The sequence below is a fragment of the Camarhynchus parvulus genome, chromosome 4, assembly GCF_901933205.1.
Source record: "Camarhynchus parvulus chromosome 4, STF_HiC, whole genome shotgun sequence".
NCBI classification, from domain to species: Eukaryota; Metazoa; Chordata; class Aves; order Passeriformes; family Thraupidae; genus Camarhynchus; species Camarhynchus parvulus.
This window is the reverse complement of record NC_044574.1, coordinates 54,842,338-54,855,160: the sequence shown is the minus strand read 5'-3', so window position 1 is coordinate 54,855,160 and position 12,823 is coordinate 54,842,338. Positions and strand designations below refer to the sequence as shown.

At 42.9% G+C, this 12,823-nt stretch overlaps 1 protein-coding gene across 14 annotated transcripts in view; it reads left to right on the top strand.

Moving 5' to 3' along the window:
- Nucleotides 1-12,823, top strand: part of ADGRL3 (adhesion G protein-coupled receptor L3) — a 489,715-nt gene that overhangs the window by 173,002 nt on the left and 303,890 nt on the right. For all 14 annotated transcript variants that reach the window (XM_030948024.1, XM_030948015.1, XM_030948022.1 and 11 more), the window contains one exon: nt 1,457-1,701. In XM_030948024.1, the coding sequence (XP_030803884.1) occupies nt 1,647-1,701 (55 nt within the window). In that variant the 5' untranslated portion in view covers nt 1,457-1,646. The remainder of the gene's footprint in view (nt 1-1,456; nt 1,702-12,823) is intronic.

Here is a 12,823-nt window from a genome sequence, read left to right as displayed (position 1 = left end):
TTGATCACTGTTTAGAATGTACAATTTAAAATATTCATGAGGCTCTTCCCTATCTGAAAAGCAGACTTTTAATATTATCAGTGACCATTTTGATTAGTCCCAGCTCGAGCAAAGTTTTAATTTCAAGGATGTCCATAAAGAAGCCACTTGACTTCAAATTGACCTTGGATTTTTAGTAACCCCACATACAGAGATGAGAAAAAAAACTATGGAAACTAAATGCTACATTTGAGTGAACAAATTGCAGGGACAGACTGGGGAGGAGAGTCAAGTGAGAAAATAAAATCTTGGCAGTGCAAGATATATTTATTAAAAAAAAATGCAGCTTCTTTATAGACTTTGGTTCTGAACAATATGGGGTTTTATTTAGTTGATCAGTAAAGATAGGAAGCAAAACAAAGGCCACTTTGTCATGCCAGATTTCAGAAATATACCCACATCACAATGGCATGCAGCACAGTTTTTTCATACAGCTTTTTGGCTCAGACTTGGTTTTGGGTAAGAACAAAAGTTGGCAAAAACAGCTTCTGTGCTCAGAGAAGAATAACTTCTGTTGATCAGAGATTTTTGGAGAGATTTTTAATTAGACCAGTACTGTGAAGACTGCAGAGTCTAAGGAGTTCAAAACAGATATGTAAAGTACTTTTCAATTCCTCATATTTCCTCATCATTTCAGAGTCAGTGGGGAGCTAAGTTTCAAACTGCTGCTGCAGTTTAACTCTGTGTAGTTGTTTTTTTCCTGCCAAGTTTGAGTCACCGTGGCCATCTAGCCCCTTCTGGAGAGATTAAAATGATGGAAAGCTGGAATACGTTCTCCGCTTAAATGAGCGAATGTTTCTATTCAAGCGCGGATTCAGATTTCCCCGCGCTTTCCTGCGAGCGCGTGGGATGGACGAGACCATTATTTTTAATTCCTCAATAAATAACTGCAGGGCTCGACTAGCAGTGACTAGAAAGTAGCTGGTTGCAGGATAAGGGTGACTTTGGGCTCTGCTTGGGTTCAAAGCCTGGTCCAGATGCGGTGATTAAAAGCCATACAGGTCGCCCCAGACAAAGAGAGGCTTTCTGGCATATCATCAGTGGAAATGCTCCCGAGCTATGTTACTAATCCCACTGCCTGGCCTGCTATCTTGCCGTTAGCATCCATGTCGGAGGCACGACAGAAATGCAAAAGGGAGGGAAAAGTCTCAGCTTTTTTGTTCAAAACTGCTGTCTGGGGCCCTCTTTTGAGAGAGAAGGCAGAGCACTGGTTATACACCAACTGGTTCTCTTCACAGGCATAAGTTTTAATTCCTGTTATATGTAGGAATGTGCATGCATCCGAAGGGCCAGGGAGTGGGGAAGACACATTTGCCTTTACAGCTGCTGGCAGCAAAGAAATGCAGCAAGACTTGATTGAAAACATCTATCTTACTGTTTTACTAACTGCAGGTTTTTTTTCCTTTCTCATTTGTAGGTCACAGACTCTGGATACTGGCTGTGGGATTTTTTTTTTGTTATTATTTTTGTTTGGTTTTTTCCCCCTTTTTGGATATGAACTGAAGGCCAGCAACAGTTGAAGTGTTGGAAGCAAGTGCGGGAGGACACTCACCTTTTTTATTTGAACCCTTGTTTGCTGGGATACTTTCAAGCTCTCCTTCACAGTCATGTGGTCATCACAGCTGCTGTTCTTCACAATGCTCTTAACACCGTTTGCCCATGGTGAGTGAGAGATGCTGTAAATGTGCCTGGGGGAAGGGAGGAGAAGAGAAAATAGCAGAGATTTTGTCTGTCTTTTCCTAATGGTGTGGGTTTTTTTACAGGATGTTGTTTTATCTCCCTGCTTGCACCTCATGTCTTTGAGATTCCCAGGTTACATTATGACTTAACTACTGAAACAAAGAACTCTGGTGACACATAAAGGCTTCTTTTTTGGAGTTTAGCTGCTACACTAGACAGACTTTTTCTTCCCTTTTCTTGGGGAAAAATGGATTTATTACCAAAAAAATCAGAGTAGGTAACAAGAAATAAAGGCAAATTGTAAAAACACTGTCCCCCCCACCTCCCTTCTTCCTGAAGTGAACTTATTCCCAGTTGTCTCTACCTGCAGCAGTACAGGGCACAGGGAATGGGAGTTGTGTTCAATTCATCACATCTTGTTTCTACTGCTCCTTCCTCCTCAGAGGGAGGAGCCCTCACATTCTTCCCCTGCTCCAGCATGGGTTCCTCCCATGGGGTCAGTCATCCTGCCAGCAAACCTGCTCCAGCCTGGGCTTCCCTTGCCACAGAGCCACAGCAAGGGTGCAGGGGCACAGCTGCTTCACCTTCAAGGGCTGCAGGGAAATCCCAGCTCTGGCACGTGGAGCACCTCTTGCCCCTCTTCCTTCGCTGACCCTGTCTCCAGAGCTGTTTCTCTCACAAAGCAGCAGCTTTGTCCCCTTTTTTGGGTATGTTATCCCAGAGGCTCTACCATAGTCCCTTGTGGACTCAGCCTTGGCTAGTGATGGGTCTGTCCTGGAGCCAGCTGGCAGTGGCTCTGTCACACATTGGGAAGGCTTCAAGCAGCTTCTCACAGAAGCCACCCCTGTAACCAGCCCCTCCCTCCCCAAAACCTGGCCATGCAAATCTAACACAGAGCTGTAGCAGAAAAATTTGATCTCTTTTATTAGCCAGGAAACTCTTAAGTGAAATGTGATGCCTGCAATTCTTTGAAATAAGTTTTTGAGGCCTGTTAGGCTCTTTTGATATGAGAGACCCAAGAGTATGCTCCAGAAGTAAGCTGCCAGGTTTCACAAGTGCTGAAGGGTTGAGGAGCTCCTATTAGCAGTGATGGTTCCTTAATGCTCAGGGCAGAACTTTGGAAAATCTGTCTGCCTGATTCTTCTGATGCTTAAATGGAAGGTGAACGCTACCAAGGATCTCATTTTAATTAAAGGCCAGTGGAAGCATGTCTGTAAATGACATGACTCCCTGTATGTAAGCTGTGGGCCCTTGCTTTTAAAATATTCATCAGGCTTTTTGAGCTTACCAACTGATCCAGTGGTAAAACACTGGAGGAAAGTTTTACAGGAAAGAAGGTGATGAAAAAAATGAAAAAATGTGATTGGCTGAACATGTCTATAGAGCACAACCTGTCTTACATAACCTTTGGGGACAAAGGCTATCTGTACTATTGTTCTTTAAGCAAGACTCCTCACTGACTTGAAAATTAGAATGAGTGTTAAAACTGAGTTGACCAATTAGGGTGGAAAAAAAGAGCTGTTCAGAAAGGTGCTCTCCAATCCTCTCCAGGAAAGTTAAATGCTAAATGTTTTGTAAATCTTTATAATTAAGTAGTCTTAACAGTGAAAGCAATTATTAGTTTAAATATGCCTCTGGCAGTTTTGTTGAAGATTCTCAGTGCCACTGTAGCTGGAAAGTCCTGCCTGATAGTCCCAGTAAATGAAAATGTCACAAGTATCTTTGGAGTCATATTATAGTACAGATGAGCAAATGCCAGAGGTGCAGGAACTATGTCTGGAAATATTTCTACCCTTTATGCTCCTCTCCAGACTAAATGTGCAGAGTGTTTGCTGTGGTGGTAAGTTTGACCATCACCCACCTACCCAACACCCACATTATCTGCTCAGCTGCTGGTGGAAGTGTGATAGCTGTCTTTGAACAAGGGAGGGAGAACACCATTGGTCTGAGCCAAACAACTTCATTTGGCTTTCCCTATTCTGATCTCTGAGTGGCCAGGATGCAGCTTCCATCTCAGCACTGTGGCATGCTGTTTAAACACATGCCACAACCTCACCTTGCTTATAAAAAAGCCTAGTTAAGCCCTGCTTTTTAGTTTTTGTTTAAATTTTCTCTTCTAGTAATCCCTTTTCCCTGCATGCAGAAAGCATTCAGAATTTATGCTTTACAGCAATCAAGCATTTGAGCTCCTCTTTCATGATCTGGAATGACTCCTGTACTGTAGTGATTGCTGGGGATGATATGAACTACTTTTTCAGACTGACCTTGCTACATCTCATTCCCTTTTTGAGTTCCTTGACACAACCTCTTCGTCCATAGTGGTAGCTGCATTACAGACAGATTTCTTAGACCAGTGATCTCATAAATTGGAGAGGTGGGGGTGGTGTTTTGATGTTTTGGGATTTTTTTGGCGGGGCTTGGTTTGTTTTTTTTTTTGCTTTAGCTGTATCATTTCTTGGAGTAGATTGTGTGTCTTGGGCTGTGATGACAGGTATGGAGTCAAAGGGTGTATACTTCAGTGATCTGCAAGATGAAAGGTAATCTTCCAGAATAGTGCCCTGGTACAATGTCATCTTGTTGATAAGCTGTAGAAATCATAAAAGGGGAAAAGGTCGTGAGTCCTTGCATTTCCTCAGTGATGATGTTCATCTGCTGTATCCAAAATGCACAGGCACAGCACTGTCTAGTTTTGCTCAGACTGCTTTGAATCATAGCTCACCAGAAAACTGAACCATGTGAAATACTTAAGATAATAATAGATTTGTGTAGTGACTGCTTTCTTTACTGTTACCCTTGACTTGAATGGGAAATAGCTTCCAACTTATGCCACAACCTGGAGCAGTATAGAAGCCCCCCCAAAATCTATCCCCACTGCTAAGCTGCAGCAAAGCCTGTAAATCCATTTGTTGCCTAAAACTAAACCTGTTATACAAAATCAGAGAATTACAGAAGATAGACTGAAATAATACCAAGGAATAAAATAAAGCCATCAGCAATAACAATAAAAGCAAAGCCTTTTTCATCCTTTGCAAGGGCTCTGCTGAGGGGACAGGACTTTTGCATCCCTGCCTTCTTTTTGCCCCCCCTTTGGAAGCTTTTCCCAAAGCATCTGAAGGTCTGGACCCTGGGAAAGTGCTGCTTGGTTTGTGTTTCCCCCCACGTACACCTGAGCAAACGGATCCTCTTTCCCTGTGGCAGGTGGATTTCCAAGAGGCATTTTCTGGAATGAGCAGCTGTTCTCTTCCTCAGCCTTCCTCCCCTTGACCCCAAACAGAGCAGATTTCTCTTCACCCACAAATGAATGTGTCAAAAGTTCACTTGCAATGAGATGGACATGACAGGCAGCAGCTCAGTTTGCAAGCCTGGAGAGATGTGCACCTGCTCTGTCACATTGCTGTCGTGCTCCTGTGTGGCTCAGAGCTGAGATTTAAGACTTCCAGACTGCTGGACAAAAATAATAATAGAAATAAAGGGATTCAGAGCTGCATGCTGTTAGGAGCAGGATGGGAAGGATAGCACAGTGATCGCTGTGGGGTGAAATTTTGCACGTCTCCAAACAAGTAACTTATTTTAGGCTCTGGAAGAGAGCTGAAGGCCTGTTGTATGGAAAGATCTTTATCATCCTATCAGATTGGTTTATTATTATTTATTTGCAAATTAGTTTTTAAGGATTGTACTGCGTGTCTAATTATACGATGGGCAACAAAGAATGAGTTAATTGTTGTTACTCTGCTTCTTTTAATAATTCAAAAAGGGACAACCACTTCTTTTTCCAATTAAGTAATAATCCAAATTGCCCAGTTTCTGTTGGAGATTGTTACAAGTGCAATAAAATCAACAGGTGTGACTACCTACCTGTTTTTTCTGTTGCTTAGCTCTTGCCTTGTGCTTGTGACATGAGAGCAAACTGTCAGCATCCTGGATCCTGCTTGGGCAAAGTTCTGGGGTTTGGTTCCTCCTGGTCTTGCAGCTGCTTGGGATTGTTTTGTATATATTTTAACCTTGTATTTATTAATGGGTTGCACACTGTTGTCTCCTGATGATCCATGGGGTGGGTTAGTCATTGCTGTGATTGCTTGAATTCCTTAATATTTTCTTTGATATACAATGTGATTTTTGGGTTAGAAACACACACTTGGCCAAAACTAAGCAAAATTGAAATCAGAACAAGTTAAACAATAATGTAACCAAAATGTGGCTGAAATTACAGGACAAACAATAGGCATCTGTGACATGATTTAAGCCCAGCTAGCAACTAAGCACCACACAGATGCTTGCCTACTTCCCTCCAGCCTCGTATATGAATGTGATTCTGTATTTTCGTGCTGAATCCAAAACACAGCACTGTACCAACTACTAAGAAAAAATGAGCTCTATCCCAGCCAAAACCAGGCCAATCTGACATTGCAGCTAGGACAGACTAGACAACAGTTATCTGATCCCAGGGGAAGTTGCAAGTGCAAGCAAAGTTTCTCAAATAACTTTGGAGATTAGAGCTAGGTTTAAGCTGAAATAGGTTGTAGTTCAGACAAAGGCTGTCAAGTCCTGGAGCCTGGTTTTGTTACAAAGCTTAAGGCCTAATACTGATACTTGACAGCACCAAACTGGCAGGACTGCAGATGCTGCTGGCCCAGTTGTAAACGTAAAAAAATCTGGTTGCCTCCAAGAATTCATTTATGCAGTCTTGTGGTGTAGCTGTGAAGTGACCTTCCTGCATTTAGGGACAGATGCCATTTTGTCCCTCCATATGAGAATTAGTTTGAGATGGGGCTGAGCTAATTTATCATTCGCCGAGTAGGAAATGAAATTTGAAGTCCTTTCAAGTCATTGCAGCTGCAAGGAAGAGAGAGGGCCTCGTCTGCTGTCCTGTTGCTGCCCTCTGAGCTTCTGCTCCATCTCTGCAATGCTTCTGGGAGACAGCCGTGGCATGGCTGTCCTCATCCTTGTGAAAAGATGGCACTCCAAGGTCAGGCTGCTCTCTCCAGGCATTAGCAGGTCCAGATGCCGAGCCAGTTTCTGTGGGAACAGTGGAAATATTTATTACTGAACAGCACTGGTAGTTGCCTGGTGACAATGATTCTGTTAAAGCAAGCTGCATTATCTATCTTGGGGGAATATATGATGCTAGCAGGCTGGTCTTTGGTGACAGAGTGCTGTTTAATGTGAGCTGAACATTCGCCTCACTACTATTTTAATACGGTGAAAATACTGTCACTGCTTAAAATACATACTGTGTTTCTTTTATACTTGTACAAGTGTTATGTTAGCTAGTGAATGGTGGATAATTGCCTTTTACTACGATACTCTTTATACAGTCACAATGAAATACAAGATACATGTTTTATTAGTTGTGAAATAGCCAAGTTGACTTCCAGGCTTCTGCCTAACTTCAGTGTTTTAAAGATTAATCATCCTTGAAATATTTATAATGTTTGCTATTCTTGGCAATTTGTATTACCTGCAGCCGTGCCACCTTTTCCATAGTGGAACAAGTGATCGAGGAAGGCTTTTCCTGATAAAAGGGGGTGGCTGTTCTCTATATAAACTACAGTGCTTTCATTAGCAGCATTACACTAAAATTGAGAGTATTAAGTTCCCCATCTGATGACAAATCAATCTATAAACTGATAGAGGGTGAAATTCAACCTTTTTAAGACTATCCACTATTTAATTCTTGTTTAAGCCATTACGCAATGCAAAGGTCTGCGTGCAGACCCAATTCTTTCATGTCTAAAACTCACAGTAAATAAGGAGGGAGATTTTAAGCAGGTTTTCTCATAATGGGGGGGTTCTTCAGTTTTTGGTAAGTGTGTCTGCTCAAAGAATCTTTATGCTATAGGGAGGAAACAAGACCTTTTTCTCCCAGGGTTCCAAATCAGGACTAGGGCTGTTTAATATCTTCATCAGTGGCCCAGACAAAAGGATCAACTCGCTGCATCCTCAGCAAGTTTTCTGTTGACACCAAGCTGTGTGATGCATTGCTATGCCTGAAGGATGGAATGCCATCCAGAGGGATCTGAACAAACCCAAGGGAAGGGGCCACAGGAAGGTTGTGATGTTCCACAAAGCCAAAGCGTTCCACTGTGAGGGTGGTGAGGCTCTGGAACAGGTTGCCCAGAGAAGCTGTACATCCCATCCTTGGAAGTGTTCAAATCCAGGTTGGGTGGGACTCTGAGCAACCTGGTCCAGTGGGAGGTGTTCCTGCCCATGGGAGTGAGGTTGGAACTGGATGATTGTTAGTCCTTTCCCATCCTAAACATTTCATGGTTTTTAACACGTATGGTGTATGGCAGCAGTGCGTGTGGGTTTCTTTTTGTACTGTGGCAACAGAAAATGTGCTTGCTCTCACAGCAGCAGGAGGGGGGTAAGCTGTGTTACCTTTCAGGCCTGAAATATCTGATGCTTCTGTCATTTGTAACAATTTCCTGACAAGACTGATTTCTGTTCTCTAGTGACCAACTCTGAGCTCTGATTTTTTCAAGTGTTAGCCAAGCCATAAGATGTGACAGCATGTGAATTACAGTGCAGTAATTCCCACCCAGCACATTCAGACACAAAGATGAAGGCCAAATGGCCTCTGTGCAGTCAAGTGTGAATTATTGCACCATAATTTAATTCCTATTATATTTTACTGTGATTGTAAAAATGTTTTTATTAGTGAACTTCTTTAAGAAAAGTCAGTTTTTAAAAAACAGAACTGAAAAGTGCAATGCTGAGCTTCTCACAAAGAGGTGTAAATAGCTTTATGCAATGAGGAGTTTGGTTAAATCCTGAAAAATTATATTTGTGTAGTTAATAACCCTAGGTAATGAATAGGAGTCATGGTGCAGATATCTGCTGTCTAAAAAAGCTGACCTAACTCTAAGTATTCATTTTGTATCAGCTGCCAGGCAGTTGCTATGTAGAATGATTAGGTTTCTTTGTTTCTGACCTAGTCTTGATTTGATCTGGAAACCCTAGCTTGCAGCCAGTCTCTTGAGCCTTCCAATCTTCTCCCAGTTCAGGCTATGCAAATGTGATGTCTGGTGCATTCGGGTTTTGGTCATTTTGAGCAAGTGCTGAGCAAATAGACGAGGTGGTTTGGTGGCAGCATTGTGGAGGAGCTTCAGAAAGGGATCAGGCTGATGTGCTGGGGGAAAAATAAGCCAACCTGAAAACAGCTTGGGTGGTACTGGAGAGGAAAAACAAAAGGGCCATGAATACCTTAAAAGTCTTTCTTAGTTTTCCTTTTCCTTTGTCTTTCTGCAAACTTTAACATCCTTTTTTTTTTAAAAATTGAAGAGAAAAGTCAAAGCTCATGCAGTTAAGGGGGCTTAAAGGTTACCAGGCTAAAACCTTCTTCCCAATGAATTGTTTTGAAAGAATTAAGAGAAGCCATGTGCTTGAAATGACAGGATCTCAGGGGTATTGTCTGGCTTGCTCTTGGAATTCAGGAAGATGATGAAATTATCCAACCACGCTGATCCAGGTCTGTCTCTTTTGTAGTAGTTCCTGGCTAGCAAGTACTGTTAGATAGCCCTATTCCTCACTAGTCCTTGTCATAGCTAGGCACAGAATAAATATGGGATTGCTATTAAAAGTGGGTACTTTCAAGGCAGTTACTCTCTAAATAAATTCTACTTACATTCTAAGCAACTTACAGCTCATCAGGTTATTGATGGGGCCAAAGCTGTTTCACTTCTGATGGATATGAGTATTAAGATTAGCATCCCAATGAAAAACCACAGTGGTGTTCCATGTAAGTGATGCAATTACTGTGGTTTGGCATTAGATGCAAATGCTTGGAAAAAACCAAACAAAACCAAAAAAACAAAAAAAAAAACCCAAACAACCAAGCAAAAAAGCTTTCCTGACTTTTCCAATTCTTCATGAGAAAGATCTCTCTATACATCCTTTTTGGAGTTAATAGTCCTTAAGGAACCAAGACTGAAAAATGTAGTGTCTCAGAGCTGACTGAAATGGTCCAGGCATCCCTTAAGCCAACACCCAGAGGTGCCATGGAGCACCAGGGATGTTTTCACATCTGCAGCTTTCTACACATGAGAATTCACGTTGTCCTGGGTCTTCCTGGACAGGCAAGATACTCCAAACGGACTGCTTTTTGGGACAAGCTGAGGTCGAATGAGGCTGGTGCAGTTAAGAAAGAGCAGCAGAAGCGAGCAGCTTCTCTTTCCTTATCCTCATGAATAAAGGAGATAACTGCCCACTCATTGCCTATTTGTTTTCACCTAAATTTGGCTCATTGCTGATTCCTATCTACTTTGTTAAGGCTAAGCTTCCACATAAAGCTGCTTTTCATGAAAATGACAGGAAGCTGCCAGGGGGTGGAGAGATCCTGAGGTTCTGGGCTGATTGAAGGGGTTTGGTGGGTGAGGCCATGCATCCATTCCCCCAGTGAATGGAGAAGTGCAGGACCGAAGGACATTTTTACAGACAAAGCAGCTGTGTAGTGCTAGGGCAGAGACACCCCTTCCAGCAGTGCAGGTGGAGGCCATGGCCAGGTTTTGTAAGTGCAAAAGCTTGCTGGTGCCCATCCTTTCCATGGAGCTGGAACACCTCTTTTCTGGATGTGGAAATTTGTGGGGTTGCTCACAAATGGGTTGTTATTTCTCCTTTCTTTTTCTAATAACGCCAGCTAAGCTTAAACTGTTGGAGTTGGATAGAAAAAAAAACTTCTGAGAATTTTCTGGCCGTAGTTGTCTCATACATTGAAGCTGGGCATGTTGAAGTATGCTAAGCTAAAATGAGAAAAGAATGACAGTGAGGGAATGAATTACGGCCACCTGCATTCTTGCACCTCCTCCTCAGCTGCTGCTAACCTGCTCCCGTGAGTTCTGGGCATGCCTGCTGTTTTCCTGTTAGGGAGAGCACCCTTTGCCCAGATAAAAACAGCAAGAAGCAGCTCTTTATTGCAAATGAAACTGCTGATTCCCCAGAAGAGATCTCTAACATCCATTTTATCAACTCCACCATGTTAAATGAATATTAGAGCCATCTGATGTTTATTACCCCATGGCATATTTACTGTTGTTCAGTTGTTTCCTTTATTGATCATGATTTTTTTTGCACTGGATATGTTTGATGATGTGGTTTTTTTTGAATTGGGAAGACATTTCCTGCTGCTTAATGAGCGACTCATCTGGGAAAGATGCTGTGGTGTGGGAAAAATTAAAAGCATGTCAGAGACTTCAGTAGATTTTCCTCACTTGGAATTTCCCCGATTTCATCAAACAGTTTTATGCTGGGCAGCCTCCCTGGAATATTCTTCCCAGGGCCTGGCAGGATGATCCCTGTTCTGTCATGGTTCTGCTCCAAGCTGTGGGATGTGCAATGGGTTTTTGGCCAACACCACACAGATGCTGCAATCTGCCCATTGTGGCAAGCGTGGGCCTGGGCTGGTGGGTTTTTAGTTACAGTGTAGTACTGAATGCATCCCATAAACTCAAGGAATTATGATCAGAGCAGTACATACTTCTGTATATTGCCTTGTGCTTTGCTGTGTGGGGCTGCTTTCTGCAGTGCCTGACAGTGGTGGGTGCCTTGTTACACACCCTGAGGTGTAAGTCTGTTTCCTGTAAGACTCACAGGTGCTAAAAAAGAGTCTGTGCATTAGAATAGGCAGAGGAAGAGGTAAGGACTAGGAATGTGTAATTTTGTTACTGTCACTCCCTCCTTTACCATAATCTATGGAAACTGAGATACCTGATGGATTTTTGAAGCTCAGTCAAATTGTCACCTGCTCTTAAGTCTCCAGAATGTGGAGCCATAAATAAATACAGCATTTTAATACTGAGTTCCTTTAATCACAGAATCTATGGGTTGGAAGAGACTTTCATGATCATTGAGCCCAATCCATGTCCTGAAGTCCAACTCATGCCCTAAATGTTTTTAGGGTCTGATCCAAATCCCATGGCAAGTCAGTGCTTCTGTGTAAATGCGCTCTGAATCTGGTTTGCTCAGCCCAGAGGGGTTACCCTGGGGAAAGCTGGAGTGTAGCATGGAGGAGAAGGTACCCTGGGTTAATCTCTCAAACCTTAGTGCTTGCAGTGAGTTCACCAGATTGTGGGCTGCTCCCCTGCCCTGAGAGTTACAGCATTGTGCTTGGTCCTTATTCTCCTGGTAGGCTGATCCCCTTCATGCTTTTCTAGGAACAATCAGAAGTCCATCAGTGCTGCTGATTTAAATGAGAATGTTAGGGTTTTTCTCCCTTCTGCAGCTCTTGTTGCTGAAGATCTGTCTCCAACTTTTAATTCACAGTGTCTTGTTTCTATTACTGAAACGCTGGAGGCTGCAGTAAGGGCTGATTTAGTATCAGGGGAGAAGATGACAAAAAGGAAACTGGCTTTGGTATGTCGGTCTCGTGCAGCACTTCTCTCTGCAGTGGGGGGAGATGTGCCTGTTGGCTTATGAGCCAAGGCAGTGTGGCTGGCTGGGCTATTTTTGTCAGGTTGGAGCAGAGCTGGGACCTCCTTAGCGCCCTTCCAGCCAAGGATGTGGATGAGCAAATCCATGTGGCAGAGTCTCTGCAGGCAGGGAAAGCCATGGTGGTGCTCCACAAAGCCAGGGGCTGGTACTAACCCAGCCAAGTGCTGCTTGCTGTGTGTTTCTCCAGAGGCATCCTCTTCCTCCCTCCAACGTGTCTGCTCCTCTGCTGGGGCAGGGCAGTGGGGCTGGCAGGTGTTCCTGGGAACAGGAATACCCTTTATTCCTCCACTCTGAAAGACAGACTCATGGCCAAGTCCTGTTTATCACCTCAAGAGTGTATTTGCCCAGCACTGCTGCTCGATTCTGTGTACTTGTAATTGGTAGTGTGTTTTCAAGGAAGAATGCTTACTTGTAAGAGTTGTAGGAAAATCCAGTTCACTTGATTTTATTTTTCTGTGTGTGTTTGTGTACATATGAGGATGTCTATGTCCTTTAAATGTAATTTTCATACTGTATATATAAATAAATCCATAGTGAGCTGGTCTTTCTAAACTTGGAATAATGCTAGGAACATTTGACTTGCATTCGTGTCTTTGTTGTGACTTGAAATCCAACCTGTCATCACAATTCGTAATCTTACAGGCATGTGCAATTAAAAATCTTACCATTAGATATTGCT